The sequence below is a fragment of the Vipera ursinii genome, assembly GCF_947247035.1.
Source record: "Vipera ursinii genome assembly, chromosome: 3".
NCBI lineage: Eukaryota > Metazoa > Chordata > Lepidosauria > Squamata > Viperidae > Vipera > Vipera ursinii.
The window spans coordinates 48,724,664-48,746,079 of record NC_139516.1 but is presented as its reverse complement, the minus strand read 5'-3'; the positions used below and the strand labels follow the sequence as shown (position 1 = coordinate 48,746,079).

At 39.2% G+C, this 21,416-nt stretch overlaps 1 protein-coding gene across 1 annotated transcript in view; it reads right to left on the bottom strand.

The window, feature by feature from the left end:
* NUDT3 (nudix hydrolase 3) overlaps window positions 1–14,561 on the bottom strand; it is a 30,126-nt gene extending 15,565 nt beyond the window's left edge. Inside the window, exon 1 of the mRNA XM_083358295.1 lies at window positions 14,192–14,561. Within this exon, the coding sequence (XP_083214421.1) occupies window positions 14,192–14,290 (99 nt within the window). The 5' untranslated portion in view covers window positions 14,291–14,561. The remainder of the gene's footprint in view (window positions 1–14,191) is intronic.
* Window positions 14,562–21,416: the final 6,855 nt, after the last annotated feature.

The following is a 21,416-nucleotide window of genomic DNA, read 5'->3' as shown; positions in this document are numbered from 1 at the left end:
CAATCTACATTTCAATATTTAAAAAATGAGATGTAATGGAATGTGCAAACTATTGTACAATATCTTCAATTTCACATGTAGCAAAATAATGCTTAGGATTATCCAATGCAGATTAGAGCTTTGTATGAGAAAAATATCAGATGGAAAAAGAAAAGGAACACAAGACATTACTGCTGTTGCAAGCTAAATAATTAAGAAACCCATACAATACTAAAAATAAGACACTATGATGTGTTTCATTGATTACAGAAAGGCCTTTGATTGTGTCAATCACATCAAGATATGGAATGTGCTTAGAAAAAAACGGGAATCCTGAAGATCTCATTGTCCATATGAAAAACTTAGGCAGCCACACAATATAGTTAAGCATACTGGCTCCAGAATGACAAAAGAGCAAAAAAATACATACACACACACAAACGCACACAGACTCCCCTTATTTATTCAACCTATAAACTGAATATATGATTAAGGGAAACTTGGAACAAGGGGAACATAGTCTTAAAACTGTAGGAAGAAACATCAATAACCTGTACTATGATGATAACTCTATCTTAATAACTAAAACGATCTGCAAGCTCTAGTAATAAAAGAAGCACAGTGAAAACATAATGGTACCAGAATTAAATATGAAGAAGACTGAACAAATGGCAACAAATAAAATAACCACCCTTAGAATGGACAATGAAGATATTGAAGTGGTGAACAGCTTCTGACTTTTAGGATCAATCAACAGTAAAGGAACGAGCAGTCAAGAAATATGTCACAGACTAGCACTTGGTAGAGCAATCAAGAGTGTCCTGGAGAAGACATTCATATACCATGATACCTACATTCATCAGAATTGTCCAAGTAATAGTATTCCTTGGGACATATTATAGAAACAAAAGTTGGACTTTGAAGAACAGGCTAGGATAAATATTGACAGTTTTGAATTTTGGTGTTTTTTTTAAAAAAAAAACTCCTAAGAATACTGTGGATAGCCAAAAAAACAAGCCAATGGATTATTTGTACAAATCAAACCAGAATTCTCACTCAAGGCACAAATGGCCAGGTTCAAATTACTTTATTTATGACACATTATGTGATGGCCTAGTTTCTAGAAAAGGCCCTAAGGCTTGGAAAGGGGAAAGGAAAAAGAAGAGAATGACCAGCAGCAAAGTGGATGGACTCAGTTACAGTGGCAAAAGATAACACTATTAAAAAAAACTTGAAAGACCAGGTTAGAGACAGATTGTAATTTTTTTTAAAAAAAAAAACCCTACATGGTCGTTAAGGGTTGGGAGTGATTCAATGTCATATAATAATCAATAGGAAAATAAAGCAATATTTTTCTTTGGTAAAGGTATCATGAAATTTTATAACAGAATAATGTTATATTGTTTTTATATTTTTCTATTAATAATAAATACAGCATTATAAGGTAATTTTTATAAGTGAGTGATTTCTATACATCTAAAATCTCTTCATGTACTTGCTCTGTCATTTAATCTTCATTCCTTCTCTCTACATAACCAAACTACCTCAACCTACTTCTTTCACATTTGTCATTCACTTTTGTTTGTATTCAGTACAAAGTAATCAGCAACCATTCATTGTCAGCTCTGTTTTTCTTGTTTTACCCAAACACCTAAATATCCTATTTTTACTGGATTCAGTTTATATTTATATTTCTCCTGAATACCCCGCTCTCACTTCCATATATAAAATGATGCAGAAGCATGATCTCCTGCAACAAACTACATGTTAACCACCTGGCTTTATGTCTCTTAAAATTTCTCCACCCATTTTCCTACCTCCTGTAAGATACACAAATTCATTTACATGTTCCAGTTTTTCATCATTTGTAAAAAAATGTTGCCACTTCATTTACTTGATGGACACAATTATCTTGATCAATAGACATTAATTTTCAGATTAACATTTGCTGTAAATATTCGGTTCTCAAACAACACAGCACCCTCTACAAACAAAACTGTATGAATGCTCACATTCCCAAACAGCATACCACTAACAAGCATGTCTTAAGCATGTATTATTGTTGTTAGTTGTGAAGTCGTGTCCGACCCATCGCGACACTATGGACAATGTTCCTCCAGGCCTTCCTGTCCTCTACCATCTTCTGGAGTCCATCTAGGCTCATGCCTACTGCTTCAGTGACTCCATCCAGCCACCTCATTCTCTGTCGTCCCCCTCTTCTCTTGCCCTCAATCTTTCCCAGCATTAGGCTCTTCTCTGTACAGTATTATTAATACTGTACAAAACAACCAAGGGATCATTATATGTTTATGTCGTACTTTCTGCTCAGTGCTGAACCATTTGCTAAGTATTTCACTTATTCAAACGCACTCTTACCATATTCAGCAACTTATCTTTAATTTCATATTCACACAAAAATATTTCATAATTCAAACCCGTTCACTTTATCGTAAGCTTTAAGTAAACAAACATAAAATAAATATTTTCAGTAAAATGCTGAAGAGCAAAAGGATGACCTGGACAGACCTTCTGCAACCGTAAGTCCCCACAATTCCTTTCCACTGTAATTTTTGCATTCACTACCATTTTTCCCCCTTTGTGAAAGTAAACAATAACAGCATTCCTTCAGGCATATACACTTTGTCATATAGCAACTCCATCAACAAACAGCATCTGTATTTTAACATTTCTCCAAGTGCAACATTACTTTTTTTAAAAAATATTGTAACATTTACAACTTCTTTTTCCATCATTTTTTTTCTTGGATATTAACACAGCATTCATTTTAATTTCATTTTTCAATATCCCAGTATCATTCCCATTCAAGAGCCTTGGTGGAGCAGTGGGCTAATGCCTCCTTAAGTAACACCAGCTGCCTGCAATTAGTGCAGGTTCGCATCCCACCAGGCTCAAGGTTGACTCAGCCTTCCATCCTTCCGAGGTAGGTAAAATGAGGACCCAGATTGTTGGGGGCAATAAGCTGACTTTGTAATAATGCCGCTTGGGGGGGACGAAAGCCCTAATAAGCAGGCATATACATAGAATGAAGGCTACTGCTAAGCTTGTAAGCCGCCCTGAGTCTTCGGAGAAGGGCGGGATATAAATGGAATTAAAATAAAATAAAATAAAAAATAAATAAATCTCTAAAATACTGCCTTCATTTCACATCATTTTTGATTCAATTCACATTGTGGCATGTTTTTTAACCCCAGAGTCAACCCCTACTCTGTTTCATACTTAACACTCTCATACTTTGCAAACCACAATTGCTGATTTCACAGAACATGCTAAGTCAAAACCAATTTGCCTACCTAAAAGCTTGGAATATTCCTTTTCCTTTCTGTCCCCCTCCCATATCTACTCTCACATTCTCAGTGGACATAGAACCACATATCCTTACTTAAGATGCTTTTTTTCCAATATATATGGGCCTATGCTCTTGATTCTTCACAAAGGAATGCCTCAAGAAGACTTTCAGATCCCTAACTATGTTCTACTTTATATATCTGCCCAGGAGATGAAGCAATTTTGCAAGATTTGGCACAAAGAAATCAGTTCTAGGTTTAAGAAGGAAGCCCAACCCTCTAATCAGCAGAACCTGAAGTTAAGTCATTTTATACAGTAGTCCTCAGTTAACAAACTACTTGCAACCGTTCAACTTTACATTTGACATTACAATGGTTCTCAACACGTGGTATTTATGACTAGTCCTTGAAGTCTGATTTGTCCCAGCACCCCATGATCACATTAGCAACCAGCTTGCACTTACAACAGTTGCCGGTTCCTGTAGTCATGTGATCATCAATAGCAACTTTCCCTGCCAGCTACCCACAAGGGATTCCCAGGGATCTCATACTTCATAGGGCACGCTCAGGCCACAGCACCACCTCCCTTGTCCAGCGGCACTTTGACCTTGCAACAGCATCCTCTTCCCAGGCCACATACACTTCTGCCTTGAAGCAGAACCCCCTCCTCCAGTCAGCTGCTCTTGTACCCACATGCACTCATGCTTCACAGCAGCACCCTGTCCCCAGCCTGCACACAGCTGCATCTCAAAGCAGTGCCCTCTTCCCATCCCACACACAGCGCTTCAGAGCCCCAGCTGCACACACTCACACTATGCAACAGCACCCTGTCCCAGCCCACCCATGCCTTGTAGCAGCACCATATTCCCAGCTTGCACACATTCATGCCTTGCAGCATCCTTTTCTCAGTACACAGTTGTTCAATGCCGTAGTATCCTCTCCCCAACCCACAAGTATACATGCAGGACCCAGCCCATTTCATTCTGCAGTATTTAACTGTCCAACTGCTTGCTTGTCAGCTACCCAGAACTTGCCACTTCCTGCTGGCTTCTCCGCTGACTTTGAAGGAAGTCAGCCAGAAGGTGCAGTCACATGTGGTCCTCGTTTAACAACCTAGAATACTTGCTTAACAATGGCAATGAGGACTGCAGGGATTGCTGCCACTAAGTGTTGCAGACACATGACATTTTGCTTTATCACTGCATTGCTTAATGATGGAAATTCCAGTCTCAAATTACCATTGTTAAGCAAAGGCTACCTGTAAGGGGAAAGCCACCAGTGGAAAAACAATGACCACCCCCTTCTTCCACTGCTATTTGGGGGTGGGATGAAGAACATGGCTCTTGGAGGATAATTACACTTGAAAGTAAATTTGTCAGGGTGAAAAAAAAACGAGGTCCACACATGAAAGTTCTAATTAACTGATTTATTACAACAGCCTAAGAACAGTAATCTCACATTATCAGTTAGCAAATGGATAGAACTAAATAAGCATTAACAGCATTCAAGGGCGATTGGACTTCATTATTTTGTGGCTATGTAACAATTCTAAACTGATGCCTCATTTAACTCTTCCTCCTGGCTCTGCCAATCTCTCTACTACAAATTTTAACAAAAATGTCTTGACAATTGCTCTGTTTTTCTTCTCCTCATTATATCCTCATGGTATGGCTGCTGGATAATTGTTAAAGAGGCCAAAAATAATTTAAATTTTCAGGAGGAAAACATGGAATATATATGTTCAAAAATATACTTCTGAATATTGGATATGGAAAAAAATCTATCTCATTTGTGGTCTCTATTTGTCAGCCTCCCACCCACAGACATCTGGATGATCAATACTAAAGATGTCATACTGGACAATCTTTGGCCTGACCAAAAGATACTGGTTATGTTCACTATACTATCTTCTGAATAAAGTGGTATCAAATTTGTACAGACTTAAACAGGTTTGGGATATCAAAGCAAATATAAAGTAAAGTGGTATCAAATTTGTACAGACTTAAACAGGTTTGGGATATCAAAGCAAATAGAGTTTAGAATTTTTATTTATTCATTCTGTTCATTAATTTGGTATATCATCAATTAATGAAGTCCCTCAATGCTTCACAACGCAAACCTAATATAAAATCAAAACATTAAAAGAATAAAAACAAGCAAAACCAGTAAAATTAAAATGTCAATATTAAATAGCTTATCTAAAAAGGTTTTAAGGGTTATTCTGAAAGATAACAAAACTGTTACTCAATTCTGCAAGGCATAAAATCCAAGAACTTCAACAATAATAGTATAGTCCTGAGTCACTACCAAAGGACCTCACTTCAATTGTATAAAAACTTGTTGAGAAGATCTCAATACGTATGGAGCACAAAAAGAAAGAGATGCTCTATCTATAGGATAGGACAGAGATCCCCAACCTTTTGGGCACCAGGGACCAGTTCCGTGGAGAAAAGTTTTTCCGCAGACCAGAGGTTTTGTGTGCTGCCTATATCCCATAGATGGGGCTTTGCTTGTTTGTGCGGATCAGTTGCTGGCATGCTGCGGCCCAGTACCGGTCCACAGACTGGGGGTTGGGGACCCTGGGATAGGGCATCTTATTTGTGAATTTCAAATTCCTCTCCCAATAAAGGAGAATATTTGTAGTGCAGGGTTGAAATGAGAGGTCTTTGGTGCTTTCCGAGCTTGATTGTTTGTTTGCAGATGTTTTCGTTACCCAAACTTGGTAACATTGTCAGTGCTAGTCATTATCTAGCTTGGGTAATGAAACATCTGCAAGAAAACAAGTAAGTTCACAGACCATCAAGGACCCCCCAAATTAATCTTATTTATTTTTAAATTAAAGAAAAAAGAAAAGACAGGAAGATAGGCTTTAAAAAGGCTGGATTTCTCAGGAATGGAATGAGATAAAGAGAAAGAAATCAGTGATGAAGAAACTAATTAAAAGATTTTCCTAATAAAAGCTGAAGTTAGATGACATAATACTTTAAAATACAAAAATGAGTAATAGTGCACAATGTTCAGTTACACAGGGCTCCCCTCATCTGATCAGCTCTTAAGTGACATTAAGTAACTTTATGAAACTTTCATTTTTTCTTCCAGTATTGTAACTAACATTTTGAATCTTTAAAGAACAGAAAACAAGTCTTAAGCATTTTTGAGAACAATCCATTTTTCATTATTTTTCTAATATTTAGAAATGCACTGGGTTCTGCTCTGGACAGATGAAATCAATGCAACTTTTTTCAAGATTATTAAAAAGATGCTATTTAACAATTAAATCCTGAAGTCACAATTCTAATTAAATATTCAGAAAGTCAGGTAAAAAATCCAGAATTACATCACACTGATTTGAACTAGAAATATTTAAATAGGCGCATCAAGTGCACGTTTAAGTTAAAGTTAAATGTTTAAACTAATACATTAAACATAATTTCAGAGAGATCATTTTCTGGGTGATTAAAACTATACTGAAAAGTTCCTTTGAGGAACACTGAGACAGTATTTTTTTCAAACTTTCAAGCAGAAGAGACAGTTTTCTCCTATTATTTAGACAACCTGATTAAACTGCTTAAATGACTTTTGGAGAGCATAGTCAGGATTTATATCCTTAAAACTAAGTGCATTTTCATGATCTGTCAACAAAAGGATCAAATGTCAGAGAGAAAATATGGATTAAAACCTCTATAAAAGCCCAGCAGCAAATGGCATAGTATAACAGAAAAACGGTTTGTAGTTCTAAGATTCTTCTGTTTACTAAAATAATAAAGAAGCCTTACTTGGCTAAAGGTGAAAATCTAATGCATTCTTCCAAACCTATCATCATGAGAGAAGATAATGAATTCAATTCAATTTATTCATAAAGCTTTTCACTACACACTTTGATTTAACTCTGTAACTACTCTTTTTACTTCCCTTTTGTGAAATCTGTGGGAATTTCAAATTTGGATACTATGAAGTACAACTGTCAGCAACAGAATTAAAAAGGGAAAATGAGAAAGTTTAAAACTAGTTTGCAAATAGGTCTTTGTAGGCAAAACAAGAAAAGGAGTCTATTTTACCAAAGGGGGGGGAGTAGTTGGGATGTCAAAGCTCACCATCATGTAATAGTTAAGCAACTAGTTAAGCAACAGAATTCACTGCAAAGCAAGATGTTCCCATTGTTGCTTTCTTCTCAGAAACCACCCAATCTTAACGGGAACAAGTAATTCTATGAGAAAGTCTCTCAAATTCTTAACACTTGCTAATGAAATTAAATACACCCATAAAATGTTTTATGGAAAATATTTGCCACTATTGCAAAATGTTTTATGCGATGTAATAATCTTATGCTACCCAGGGTCAACATCTAAAACTGAAAGTATTATTTTAAAAATCAAGCAAATGTATGTGACACATATACAGTTGCATGACAAAATTTAGGCATCCTGGTCAAATGTTTCAATGAATTACTGACAGAAGCTCTCCTCCAGCAGATTTTCAATAATATTCAAGTCTAGAAAATGTGAAATCCATTCTAAAACTTTTATCTTTCTTTCCAATAAATATTTAAAGGTTCATTTGGAGACATTTTTCAGATTATTATATCTTCACTCACCTCACATTAGCTTTTAAAATATATATTGATATTTAGCCAAATTCATTACACACAGTATTTCTTATTCCAGCAACTGCCACACAAACCCCATAATAAAGCCACCCTGCACATAACAAGCTGTTGGCAAGTTTTAAATGCTTCACTTTTCCTTTCCAAATCTATTCTTTGTAGCTGTTGCCAAACAACTGAACTTTAGTTTCATCAGTCCAAAGCACTTCATTCCAGAATGTTTCAGGCTTATCAAGGGTTTGTTTTGCACATTTTAGTTTAGACAATGACTTCTGTGATGAGACTAAAAAAAAGGTTTCCTTCTGGCAATTCTCTCATGCACACACCACTGCTTTATAAGCAAAGCTGTACTGGGACCTGGAAGTAGTCCAGTATCAACTAAACCTTTTGGCACATCCTTTGCATTGATCTGGGTTTTATGTTTTGCAGATCTGATCAGTATGGGGCCAGTTCTAACATTTTTTTTAATCTTCCAGATCTTGTCTTAACTTCAACTGTTCATGTAATTTCTATTTCTTAACAATAAAAATTGCTGACTGGAAATGTAAGATTTTTAATACCATTCCTGGGCTCTTAACAAAGAATTAACTGTATTTTCATATGCTCAGACAGCCGCTTAGTCTAGAAGAGCCCATAACCATCTCCAATCTAAGAGTTTAAAAGAGTCAGAACACTTTTTACCTGCAGAAATGTTTTTTTTCCTGGCCAAATAAAAACTAACAAATCAATAATATTTTAAGCATTATCATCATTTTGCTTTCCTTTCAGGTTTTTCATCTGCTACAACAGTTACTCTATATATGTAGTTTAGTAAGGATAGTAATATTTATTGAATAACGGTATTTGTAAATTCACTGGCAAAGACCAAAAATAGTGCAAGGAAAGAAAATCTTAGTTTTCCTATGCCATGAGAGTACAGTATGATACAAAAATTACCAAAATTGACATTAACTGTTTTTAATGTGGAAGAGTGACATTTAATGTGTAAAAGTGAGAACACAACTATCTGACTTTTGCATCTGAACAATTACTGAAGACCGCAGAAGATAGTTCAGAAGTATTCTGATACACTTGTACCATAAGAGCAACTGTTTGCTCCCAAATCCTCAGCACGCATTTTTAATATTTGAAACAAACTATCCAAGGCAAGCTTCTAAGACATACACAGAAAGTTTATTCTCCTGCATGACAAAGTTTCTCATTTATGAACATGAAATATTGCTCAATAGAAGAAACCCTTTGAAAAAATTATTTATGTGCTGCTAAGATAGTGTCTTAAAAGGAAATGAAAAAAATGTCATTCTGCTTGTATTTGAGGAATAAACAGAGTGTAGTGTTTCCTAGCATACAATCTGGGGCTAGAAACTTTTCCAAAGCATTAGCATTCCTGAAATGCTACCTTATTATGCAGGCCATTATCCAAGTGCAAAATACAAAGAGCACATCTCTGTATATGGTGAACTTTTATTAACTTCACAAAGCTAATAAGTGGAGCCTGATAATGCTAAAGTTTATATTTAAATGCATATTATGCATTTAAATACAATACAGTTAAACATAATACAAATACTAAGTGTTTGTTAGATGCTATAAGGTAACATATGTTAGCAACTATTCATCCCAAAGTTGAAGAATGTCATCTTCTGGTATTTCGCTACTACTATATACTTCTGTACTTCTGTGATACACATCATACTTAGGTTTTCTAACAAAAGTACTTCTTTCTAACCTAAAATGTTGAAAAGATTAAGGAAAAGGGCTCAAATCCCTATCCATTTGTCTGTCAGCAGATTAATCTCCAAAACTCAAGAAACAGGATCAAATTTAGTGAATGAAAAGCCAGCAAAAGATAGGCTGAAAATGAATTTGATCCAGCTGGGGTACTGGGAAAAAATAATTCTAGAAAAAAACAATCCTTCAATCTGCCAATCTAGGGGACAGCTATCTGAGCAGTAGCTTGAAATATTATCATTGCCTCCATTCTGAGCCATCTCTGTCTTTCTAGAGAAGTATTATTCAGGAATCTGAAAGGACCCCGGAATCTATTATCTTCATGATTTCACTACCATGTTTTTAAATAATGAAATAAATCCCAAACCTTCAATGTTCCAGAAGCTCATCTGTAGAATTTCATTATTAACAACTGAAAGGCATTATTCTGAACAAAATCAGATGACTTTACAACTGCTGCAAAATATACATTTACAATATGTACAAATATATTTTATACCATTTCCAACTATAATTACTTTATAATATGGTACAAATACATACATGTGCTCAGAGAGAGTAAAAATGAGGGGGAGGAAACAAACCAAAAACCATGCAGTATTCATACAAAGATGGCCTAGATAGAGACATAGGTTTTCAACAAGTTCCTAAAAGATGTAATATTGGCACATTAGTTCACCAATTTCAGGGGAGAGAGCACACCAAACCTAACGTATCACCTGAGAAAGCTTAAATAAGCAAAAGATACTTTGCATTTAAAGTACACGCAATAAGTTTTCCACCAACAAGCTCGATGATTAATTCCTACTGCAAAGCAGATCATTAAGCGTCTGTTGTTCAGATACCAGACATTATTAAGAAAACTTTGAACCTGCCTTGGTATAAGGATTATATTGCATTGTAATTTTCTGTTGCTCACCTCTAAAGCTGTTCATTATTATAAGGTAGAGGACCTCTTCTCTGTAGAGATTCTACCTCTGGAAAAGATGTTCATTAAGGGATTAGCAAGTTACTTCACTATGAATCCTGGAAACCAATCTGTTCTATCTGCCCCTTCACTAAATGATTTTAGTAACGGTTTCTTTAAAATGATGCTGGGATTCATAAATTTGTAATTGCTGGTTGCTTTTTTTTACTGTGAAGGAAGGTCATTTATTATCCTAAACTGTAGATGACTTGTCATCCACTAGGCTTTATACTAGATTATTTATTAAACAAACATATATGGCCTCTCAATTCACACACTGAGACTCTAGGTGACTTACAATATTAAAAATCCACAGAATAAAATACCTCCCCCCAATAAAGCCACCACTTGAAAGAAACTCACATTTATTATCATGTTCATTTGCAATAATTCTTTCTTTAAACAGATTTGTAGCTAAAAAAGACTATCAAATAAAATTAATTGATACACTGACTCTTATTTTTAAAGTGCCAAATTTGCTCAGTCACGTTTCTCTGCAGTTTTAAATTACCATATAATACTTAAGATCATTTCTTTCTGTAAAAGCCTGCCTATGCACAGCATTCAGTATGTACTACCTACTCATGCCAACTGAAGTGCAACAGATGCCCAGTAGGAGTAAAGCTTTTTTTTTTTAGAGATAGCAATATTAAACATGTCCTTCCCACAAACTATGGGATTAAAAGCTTTTGGAATTACTGATTTTATTGGTTTATTTTTCTGTTGATGAGATGAAGTTATTTCTTTTCCACTACTCGCAATATTTTATCTGACAGTATTAGAGCTATATTTTCCTATTAGATTTATTATTATAGATCAAGCATGTCAAACTCGTGATGTCGCACGACGTATCGTGACTTTTCCCCCATTGCCGGCAATGGGGAAGGCGCGGTTTCATGGTGATGCATCCGGCCTGTGGGCCCCCAGTTTGACATGCCTGTTATAGATCTTCTGGCTTTTGTCAATCATTATACCAGTTTTATGGTTTAATAATTATTTTCAGTTGTAAATCTAAAATAATGCAACTTAGGCAATAGTAATTTTTACAACAAAAATGAACACTTGCAACCTTAACCTATTAAGGACCCATGCACTGTATTCCACGTGCTATATGCAAAAACAGAAAGCTGCTTTGTTCTCCACTGTTCTGCAGTGCCATCCTGTAGATAGCCTCCAAGTGGACAATCAACTTCCAAGCTTCTGAATTCAGCCTATTGACACAAGCAGAGCTGCTACAGATTGCTCAGGAACCTTCAAGAGGCTACAGGTAATCCTCAACTTACAACAGTTCATTTAGTGATCATTCAAATTACAACAGCACTGAAAAATGTGACTTATGACCATTTTTCACATTTACGATTGTTGCAACATCCCCATGGTCATGTGATCAAAATTCAGATGCTTGGCAACTGGCTCAAAAATGTTGGGCTCAATTGTGGTCATAAGTTGAGGAGTACTTGTACTGTATTTTCTAGTCCATTTCTCAACATTTACTTCTGCAAATGGTACAGTAGATGAATGAGAAGCCATAGAGCCACACTCTTATACAGAACTTTTAGGAAGAGGCAAGTTTTATTCTCACCTCTACTATATGATAAAGAATTTTGATCACATGACCATGGGGAATGCTGCAATGGTCGTTAAGTGTGAAAAATGGCCATGAGTCACTTTTTCAGTGTTTTTGTAGCTTTGAACAATCACTAAAACCAACTGTTGTAAGCTGAGGATTACCTGTATTTCATTCTGAAGATTTTTTTCCTTTTGAGAAGAAAAACTCTTTACGAGTATACTAAACTTACTGACTTTCTTAACTATACTTTCAAAATAGCTGCACACTGAAGAGAATTTATTTAGAAGGTTCTAGAAACAATGAGATATCTTCTTTTTCCTGTTAAGTCTTACACTAAAAACCTTATTCTTACTCCATAAAAGAGTGTTTTGCTAGTGGCTATTTTTGATTTGTAACAGCCATAAGCAAGCACAACTATACTATAAAATGTTGTGCATATGATGGAATCAATTCCTTTGATGTTTTATCTAATTTGAAAAAAAGTATTCCTACTCACTCAAGCAGTCTTCATCATCCTGCAACCTACCCGTGGCATATGTATAACCAGTAACATTTAACAATTACAGTAACATTTTCCTCTTCAGCAGCTTCTAAATGCCAGTACTTTCTATGCATCACCCCCTTTCAGACTAGAACACAGGTCTGCAACCCGCGGCTCCGGAGCCACATGCGGCTCTTTCAGCCGTCTCCCAGTGTGGCTCCAAGTCCTCTGCCATGTGCAGTCCAAAAAAAAAAGTGGGACTAAAAAATTTCAACCAATCAATTCAAATATGCAGGGTAGGTGCATATCTCGCCTTGGCTCCCCTCTTCAGTCAAACCCTGTTCTGCACATGTGCGCATGTACTCGCATGCGCGCGCATTTTTTGCGGCTCCGTTTTTCCTTTTGTGAGGGAACCGGTTCCGAGTGGCTCTTTCACTGTTTCAGGTTGCTGACCCCTGGACTAGAACAATTATGCAAACATATTTGGTAGAAAGCCCAGCTGAAACAAAAGGCTTACTGCAATCAATCTATAAAGAATCATACAATAATCCCAAGGGCGTATATTTTTTTTTATTGGTGTTAAAAGAATACAATTAAAAATTCCCTGATCAATGCACTTCTTTCATTTCTCCCGGGCAGACGCGTGACATTTCTGAAGAACGGTGTGAGCTTGGAAGAAGTCGCTGATTCCAGAAGAAAGGCTTTCAAAGCCACCGGCAGCGTTTTTTGGCATTAACCCAACCTCTTACTGTAACTACAGGAGATCAATACCGTCCGCAACGCACGCACTCTCTCTCGACGAGAAAAGGGGGAATGGAGTCGCTGGCTTTTTTTTTTTTTACACGGGAGTGTCGTTTGGCCCCAAAGTATATTTGCACCTCCCACAGACGATTCAACAAAGGGGGAGAGCGCCGAGGGCTGTTGTTGAGTCACTTCTCGCCTAGTAACAGCCGCGTGTTCTCGTACTATTTAGCCACTCGGGAACTCCGTCCGTCAGGCTCTCTCTTACTAACTGCAGCGTGCCATCTGCAAGCGCCGGACCGGGGAAAAAGGGAAGCAACTAGTAAGCTCGGGCCGAAGGGGCACCGGGGAGCCATTCCCACACTCGCTTCCCGTTCGGCCGACTTAATTCCTTCGGGAGCAGCCACCCTCCCAAGCTCCGCCCCTCTCCCCATCCTCCGTCCTTCGGCGGGTACCACCCCAGCGTCTCCGCCCCCCGTTTCTCCCCCTTCGGAGCCCTCCAATTCGTCACACCTCCCTCTTCTCCCTCATGTCGGGCGTCCCGTTCCTGCCCGACACCAGCGCTCGCCGCCTCTTCTCCGCCGCCCCCCCCCCTTTGGCAGCACCCTAGCCCAGGGGTAGGCAACCTCGGCTCTTTTATGACTCGTGGACTTCAACTCCCAGAATTCCTGAGTCAGCTACGCTGACTCAGGAATTCTGGGAGTTGAAGTCCACGAGTCATAAAAGAGCCGAGGTTGCCTACCCCTGCCCTAGCCCCTTCTCTCCTCCTGCTTCTCCCCTTCCAACCGAGCCTTATTACGCGCGGCTCACCGACCTCCTCCTCGCTCTCGTTGCGGAAGCAGAGGCAAGCCGCCCGTTTCTTGTATCCGTCCCCGTCGTAGGTTCGAGTCTGGTTGGACTTGAGCTTCATCATCTCCGATGAGGGGAAAAGGGGTGGGAAGGCCCACCAGGGAGGCAGCAGGAGCAGCGAGATGAGCCGAGAAAAGGGTGTCGGCTCCGCACGCGCGGGTAGGTTGGGGGTCTCCCTGCCTGAAGGGGGCGGGGGACCCGCTCTCCCAGAGAGTCTCTGCCTCCTCACACAAGAGCCGAAAAGGAGGGAAGAGGTCCCCCCTGCACTGCTACTTGCTACAAATACTGTCGCCGTCCACCCGCCGCCTTGTTCCCTCTCTCTGCTGCTCCAGGACTAGCACCGCAGCTTCTGCCAGCGTTTCGGCCACCGCCGCCAACGACGACGACCGCGGCGCCATCTTGGGGCATAACTACGTCAACGGCGCAGAGGCAGCGGGTGGAGAAAAGCGCTGCCCGGGATTTCTTCCTCAGCGCATGCTACGCAAGCGGCGTAACCGAGGATTGGGAATCACTCGCCCCTTTCCGTTTCGGACACCCGTTGCGGAGCGTCTCTCCCAACGCGAGGCTTGAGCCCAGCCGCACTACTGTAAGTCAAAGAGTGTCGAGAACACGGGGAGGGGTACCGTATGTGCTCCGCTGCCGTCGCACTCTTACGCTGTCGCCGTACACGAAAGCCACAGGACTGTAAGCGAGACGTCTGGCGTAGCGTTTTGCTCAGGGCCTCGGGCTTAATCGCGTGGCTGCGCAAATCGCGTACTGTGAGAGGAAACAATGCTCATCTTGTGAGAGCAGCGGCACGCCAAAAGCGTAGAAAGAAAGAAGTCTTGTTGGAAGCTTCGATAAAGGGGAGGGAGGGGTAAGACGGCTGAATAAAGGGTGTCTCCTCTGGGATGGCAAGGAAAAAACGAGAATGGCGTATTTGAAGCTACTCTCAACGAAATGGACATTTCGTATCTCGGCGAGTGCCTTAATCTGTTGGGTTTCGTGGGAAATCATGTTTTCCGAGCATTAAAGCTGTTAAGATTTTGTCACTCACATTGTACAATGCCCCGCCCTGTTCGGCTTTCGTACCTTTTACCGTAAGAATATCCTGAAGCGAGTGGATCGATCCTGATGAATGTCATAGATAGAGTGGCGTGTCCGTGTAAAAGGAATTAGTTTTTATTTAAAAAGTTGCCTCGACCGGCCCCAACCCATCACAAAAACATGTCCTCTTTTCTCCTTCCTTGACTTCAGCTGGCTTTTCGTAGATGAAAGGCAGGAATAAGAGAAGGCAAACTTCCTTCAGAGTTAACAGGAATGGGATCTAGATACAAGATGTCTGCCGAAAGAAAAATCTTTCCTCAGCTGCAAAGTTAACCTCTGCCCTATAAAGGAGCAGGTGACGGCAATGCAACTTGCCTCCTGAATGACATGCATTGCTGTTGTTTTTATTAACCTATAAGCTGTGATAGCTTATTGTCTCAAAATTTAATGAGCCAGTATTTTACTTAGTGAGAAAGGAGCCTTATCTGGCCCAAAGATGCTTTTTCCAAAAGGCAACTAGACTTGGAAACCTTTTGACGTCTCATCCAATCAATTCTAATTGATTGGTGGGGAATGGAAGGATTTATATTCAGTCATCTGGTCATTAGACCAACCCCCTATATACAATATAACAGTTTGTAAGCTTCATCTTTTCTTGGGGTTCCCAAGGCTGCTGGAAAAACTATGTTTTAAGAGATTCCCAGAAGACTAATAGAGTTGGAGCTAGTCTTAACTCAGGCGGAAAAGTGTTCCAGATGCCATGGCAGGAAAGGCTCATCTCCTGGGTCCTGTCAGATGGAGCCATAACATGCTTCTCCTGCTGGACTAGGTAGATGTAACTAGGAAGAGATAGTCCCTCACTTAACCTGGTCCCATAAAATGTAGGGTATTAAAGGTGAAATCCTGCATCTCGAATTGAACCTGGAAGCAAACTGGTAACCAATGCAATTCATGGAGCAGAGGTATAATGTGTGCAATCCTAAGAGCATGCATAAATGCCCTTGCCACCACATTTTGTACCAGTTAACCTAGATACTGAAATATCTGGAAGCTTAACTGGCGAGTTCCATTTAAATCACATTACAGTACTCCATTCACGGGGTGACCAAGGCATAAATAAATATGAATAGAGCATCATGATCCAGGAATGGGTGCAGTTGGAGAACAACACAGAGCTGTATAAAGGTCTTTCTAGCCACGACTGCCACCTGCTTACCCAAGAGCTTTACATAAATGTTAAAATACGAGTGGAGAGAGTACCAAACCCTGCAGAACTAGTAGGGGCCAAGAGTGAGACCTCTCATTCTTGATCAACACTGGTATTGGTCCCATAGAAAGGAAGAAAACAAGAACATTACAGTGCCACCCACTCCTCCCCCCATGGAGCTAATACAGGATACTGTGGCTGATGGTATTGAATGCCGGTAAGACATCAATAAGAACCAGGATGACTACACTATCCCTATCTTGCTAATGCCAGAAACCACCCAAAAGTGCAATCAATGCCATTTCCATCCCATGCCTAGGCTTGAATCCTGACCTAAATATCCAGATAATCCAATTCACCTACTGAAAGTGTTGTGTGACCACCTTATTCACAACCATTCCAAAAGAAAGATTGGATAATAGATGAAAACTATTAAATATGTTGGGGTCCAGTGATGGCTTCTTGAGGGAGCAAACCAATGCTGCCTCAAGAGGCAGAACAAGTCTCTCTCTTTTTAAAGAATTCTCTCTCTCAAGGAAGAGTTCACTGCTGCTAGAATCTAACTACCGTATATCACCCCCAGGCAGCCTTAGCTAGCCAGGAAGAATATGGATTTAAATGAGCAGATAGCTGAATTCAAATTCAGGAGGACCCTATTCAAACCATTCCCAGATAATAGGGACAGACTGTGCCTATTGCATCTAAACTGGACCTGTATCAGGACTGGTGTTTAACTGGAAATAAATTCAAGCAATTTTATCCAATAGATGCTCTGAAATTCAACTGCATGACCTTGTATGTGAACTTCCAAGTCTATCCAAAAGGGCTCACTAAACAGGACTACCAGGTGGCTATCTGCAGATATAATAAGAGTATTGCCATAGTTGAAAGGGTTTTTTTAAGTATAGGATAGGTACGCTCTCAAATAGTTGCACAAAGACTGTTGGGATTTGATTTTTAAAAATTGTCAAATGCATTATTGTCAGCTGCCAATGCTAAAAGGACCAGAGTTCAAGTATCAAGGCCTAGGCTGGTGTTAAGAGTTTCAATTTCAAACATGAAACATATTGGGTTCAAACATATTACACATGACATGACATATTGTTCAACTGACATTTAATTTTAATTGCCTGCAAACCTCTGTTTGAAAAATGTGAGTGAACTAAAGAACAGTTTTGAGTAATTGCATTTGTATTAACAATGGAATCACATTAGGATTCTACAGGGTATGCTGTTGCCATGTGCACAATGCTGACTGCTCCATGTACAAACAGATGCTCAATGGAGGTGGTTTAATGGGAGATGACTGAAAAAGAATCTCTAAAACTTTACAAAATGCAATTTGTACTTCATTATATTTTCCCCCTCAAAGTACACATCCACTTTCTCTATTCTTTATAAGAAAATACATCTAAAATATAGGGTACTTTTGTTCGTGTGTATAATAAAAGTCCTCTCACAGAGGAATTTCCATGGTATAAACAGTCTTGTTTCCCATTATGAGCATACATTGTACCAGACTATTACAAAATATCGGCAGTGAATCACATCAGAACTATCAAGGGTCCTGAAGTAACCATTCTGCATTTGTTGCTTTTAAACAAACCTTGTCTGTGAAGAAAGATTTGGAAGAAACCTTCAATATTAGTCCAAACACCTGTCCATGGTAGGAATCCGCATACTATCCCATATAAATGGCTGTTGCACATTTGAAAATCTAATTGATGGAGCACCCAGAACTCATGAGGTAAACTATGTTGAATAACTCTCAGATGGAAGTTTTTCAAGTTTGGGTCTCCCTCTGGAAAGTTTCCACTCAATGGCTCCTGTCCTATCCAGGGGCACTACAGAGGATGAATCCACAGCCAGCATACAACTGTTACTATTTCTCCCCTTAGCTTTTTCTTTTTAGCATAAATGTAATCAATTCTTAAAACCATTCTTCATAGAATTTAGCTTCCAAATTCCTCACCATTTTTATTGCGCTTCCATGGACATTTTCTTTATCAAAAAAAAAAAAAATCACTGCTGCCAAGATCCCTGGGACAAATTAGGAAAATATAAAAAGGGAAAAAGCAGAGATGTGTGCTTGAAATTCATGAAAGAAAAATTAAAAAGACTGAAGGATCCTGCTTGCTGGGGATGACAATGAAAGTGCAAAGAATTTGGGGAGAGAATTCCAACTAAGCCAAGTATGGATTCATAAATTTTGAATCCAATTTTTTTTTTGTTTGCCTTTTAATTTTTTTTACTAGCCCTAACATTGAAGAAATAAAAACACTAAAATATCCCTTGTTTGGATAGGTAAAAATATACTCAGGTTATATTTCATTAATATAGGGGTAAGTAATTCACCTACCTTTCAATTACAAGTAATGTGGAAAATTATTTTTTCAAGGTTGAAGGTGGGATAGGAATAGATAATTTCTGAGATTTAAAATACTTCCACTTTCATCCTTAAAAATACCATATGTATCCCAAATGCCAAAACTTGACCTCAAAGTGTATAAATTATTTAAAATGGAGCATGAAAGGGTAAAAATTTAGTTTGCCTTCCAATGGCCTCTGACTTCCAATTACATCTTCAGTTGAGAAAAATGTGCTGCTGGTAATCAGTTATTCTGGCAACTAGCAGTATGATCAGTATGATGTTACCCATGAGTTGCCAGCTCTTCATTGCATCTCTAGCTGGTTTCTGCCTGGATATCCAGAAAAGACTGAAGGATCATCATTTTCTAAATGGATTGTACAGATTGAGATTCTTTTCCAAAATTAATAGGATATTTCTGGTGCTGTATATTATTGGAAAAGGGACACGGTGGCTCAATGGGTTAGGATGCTGAGCTTGTTGATCAAATGGTCGGCAGTTTGGCGGGTCGAATCCCGAGTGCCGCGTAACAGTGAGCGCCTGTTACTCGTCCCAGCTTCTGCCAACCTAGCACGTAAAGCACGTAAAAATGCAAGTAGAAAAATAGGGACCACTACGGTGGGAAGATAACAGCGTTCCATGCGCCTTTGGCGTCTAGTCATGCCGGCCACATGACCACGGAGACGTCCTCGGACAAACGCTGTCTCTTCGGTTTTGAAACGGAGATGAGCACCGGCCCCTAGAGTCGGAAACGACTAGCACGCATGTGCGGGGGAACCTTTACCTTTACCTTATATTATTGGAGGAAACAGATACCACATATGGGCAAAACTGAAATAATGGAGCTTTACTTGAAGAAACAGAATTCATAAGCCACTTCCTTGTGAATAAGCGTATTCCATTTGAATAGGAAATAAAAATATATTCTATTGAAGTCACTAAATATACGAATAACAGCATTTACTAATACTATTGTTAACAAAGTGCTTCTTGAGTCCTATGTAGTGCGGTAAAGTTCACATGCCCTAACCGTCGATGAAGCAAATGTATGCACTCATCACGCGGCTTCTTGTTCTCACATATAGAGTTAGCATTAGTCGTATTAACCAGGTTGCCAGTGAGAACAAACCAACCATTTTTTAGGTTGGCAGTAACACAGGTTCCATTCCTCTCCATAATACATTTCTCCCCCTTGAACGTCACCACGAACCCAGCCTTAACCAATGCCTTTACAGATAAAAGGTTAAATCGTAGTTTCAGCACATACAGCATTGGTAAACGTTCGTCAATATATGGACAGTATGCATTACCTTCACCAGAGGCCTTCATCCTCCAACCATTTGCCAGTGAAACATGTTGATTGCTGTGTTTCATATGGACAAAACCCTCTGACTTTGGTGATACATTGAGAAGCCCCACTATCAACCACCCAGATTGTTGTATATGGTTGTTGGTTCACCAGAAACAGCCAAACCAATGTCCTTCTTTGTCTTCCTACTGCTATCCACATTCTGTTTTCTACCCTTCCTACAGAACCTAGCTATATGCCCTTTAGCCCCACAAGAATATCATTTCTTAAACAGTATAAGCAGTAGTATACTGATGTTCCTCTTGTGGAGATGGCTCTCTCTGCTGGTCTCTGTCTTGCCTCCTTCTGGACTCCTCCAGCAATCTTCCAGTTATCCCTGGCAGTATCATCTTTGGACAGGACTTCCAAAGAAGATACGTATGCATCATAACTGTCGTCTAAGGAGGACAGGATGATATAAACCTGATGCAGCTCTGAAAAAATCAGTTCTTTCTCGTGTAGCTCTTGCAGAGTTGTCTTCATGGAGTTCAAATAGGCTAACATATCCCCATTCTTTTGAAGACGAGCCCTAAACAGTTTATGTGTGAGGTGTATGTGTGCGCCCACACTATCACGAACATAGATATATCGCAAAGTGGCCTAGCAGCAGACACCTCACCACGAATATGGACAAGCTGCTGGTCATTCAGTGTTAGTCCAATTATGCATAGAGCCTTTTCATTGTCACGGTTAAACTTGGCTATCTTCTGTGCATCGTTCTCATCTTCTGGATCCCAAGCAATCACATCTGGAGGGTCATCAACTACAGCCCATAGTCCTTCCTTGCGCAGCAGCAAGCAACACTTTTTCGACCATGTAACGTAGTTGGTCCCATCTAACCAGGTTATCCAGGAGATGCCTGACAACTGTTCTTGTGCCATTTTTACACCGGAAAGCTAACACAAACTCAGCTATGATACTGTGTGTACTAACTCTCAGTACATATCTGGGCCCATAACCAATGTTAGCAAAGTGCTTCTTGAGTTATCAGGAACCTACACAGGCAAAAGCGTACTGAGAATAGTAAGAGCCACACAGTAACCACACAGATACACTGAGTTGTGATAAACAGAAAAATACTTTACTATTAGGTATAAAAACAAAAACACAATCCGAATAAACAGTCCAGGTCATACACGAATAACAACAGATAAGCAACAGCAACAGTCCAGGGAGTATCCAAAATACAATGTCTTCTTACCGGTCTGAAGGTCAAGTACACAGTTCCTAAGGTTTAACAC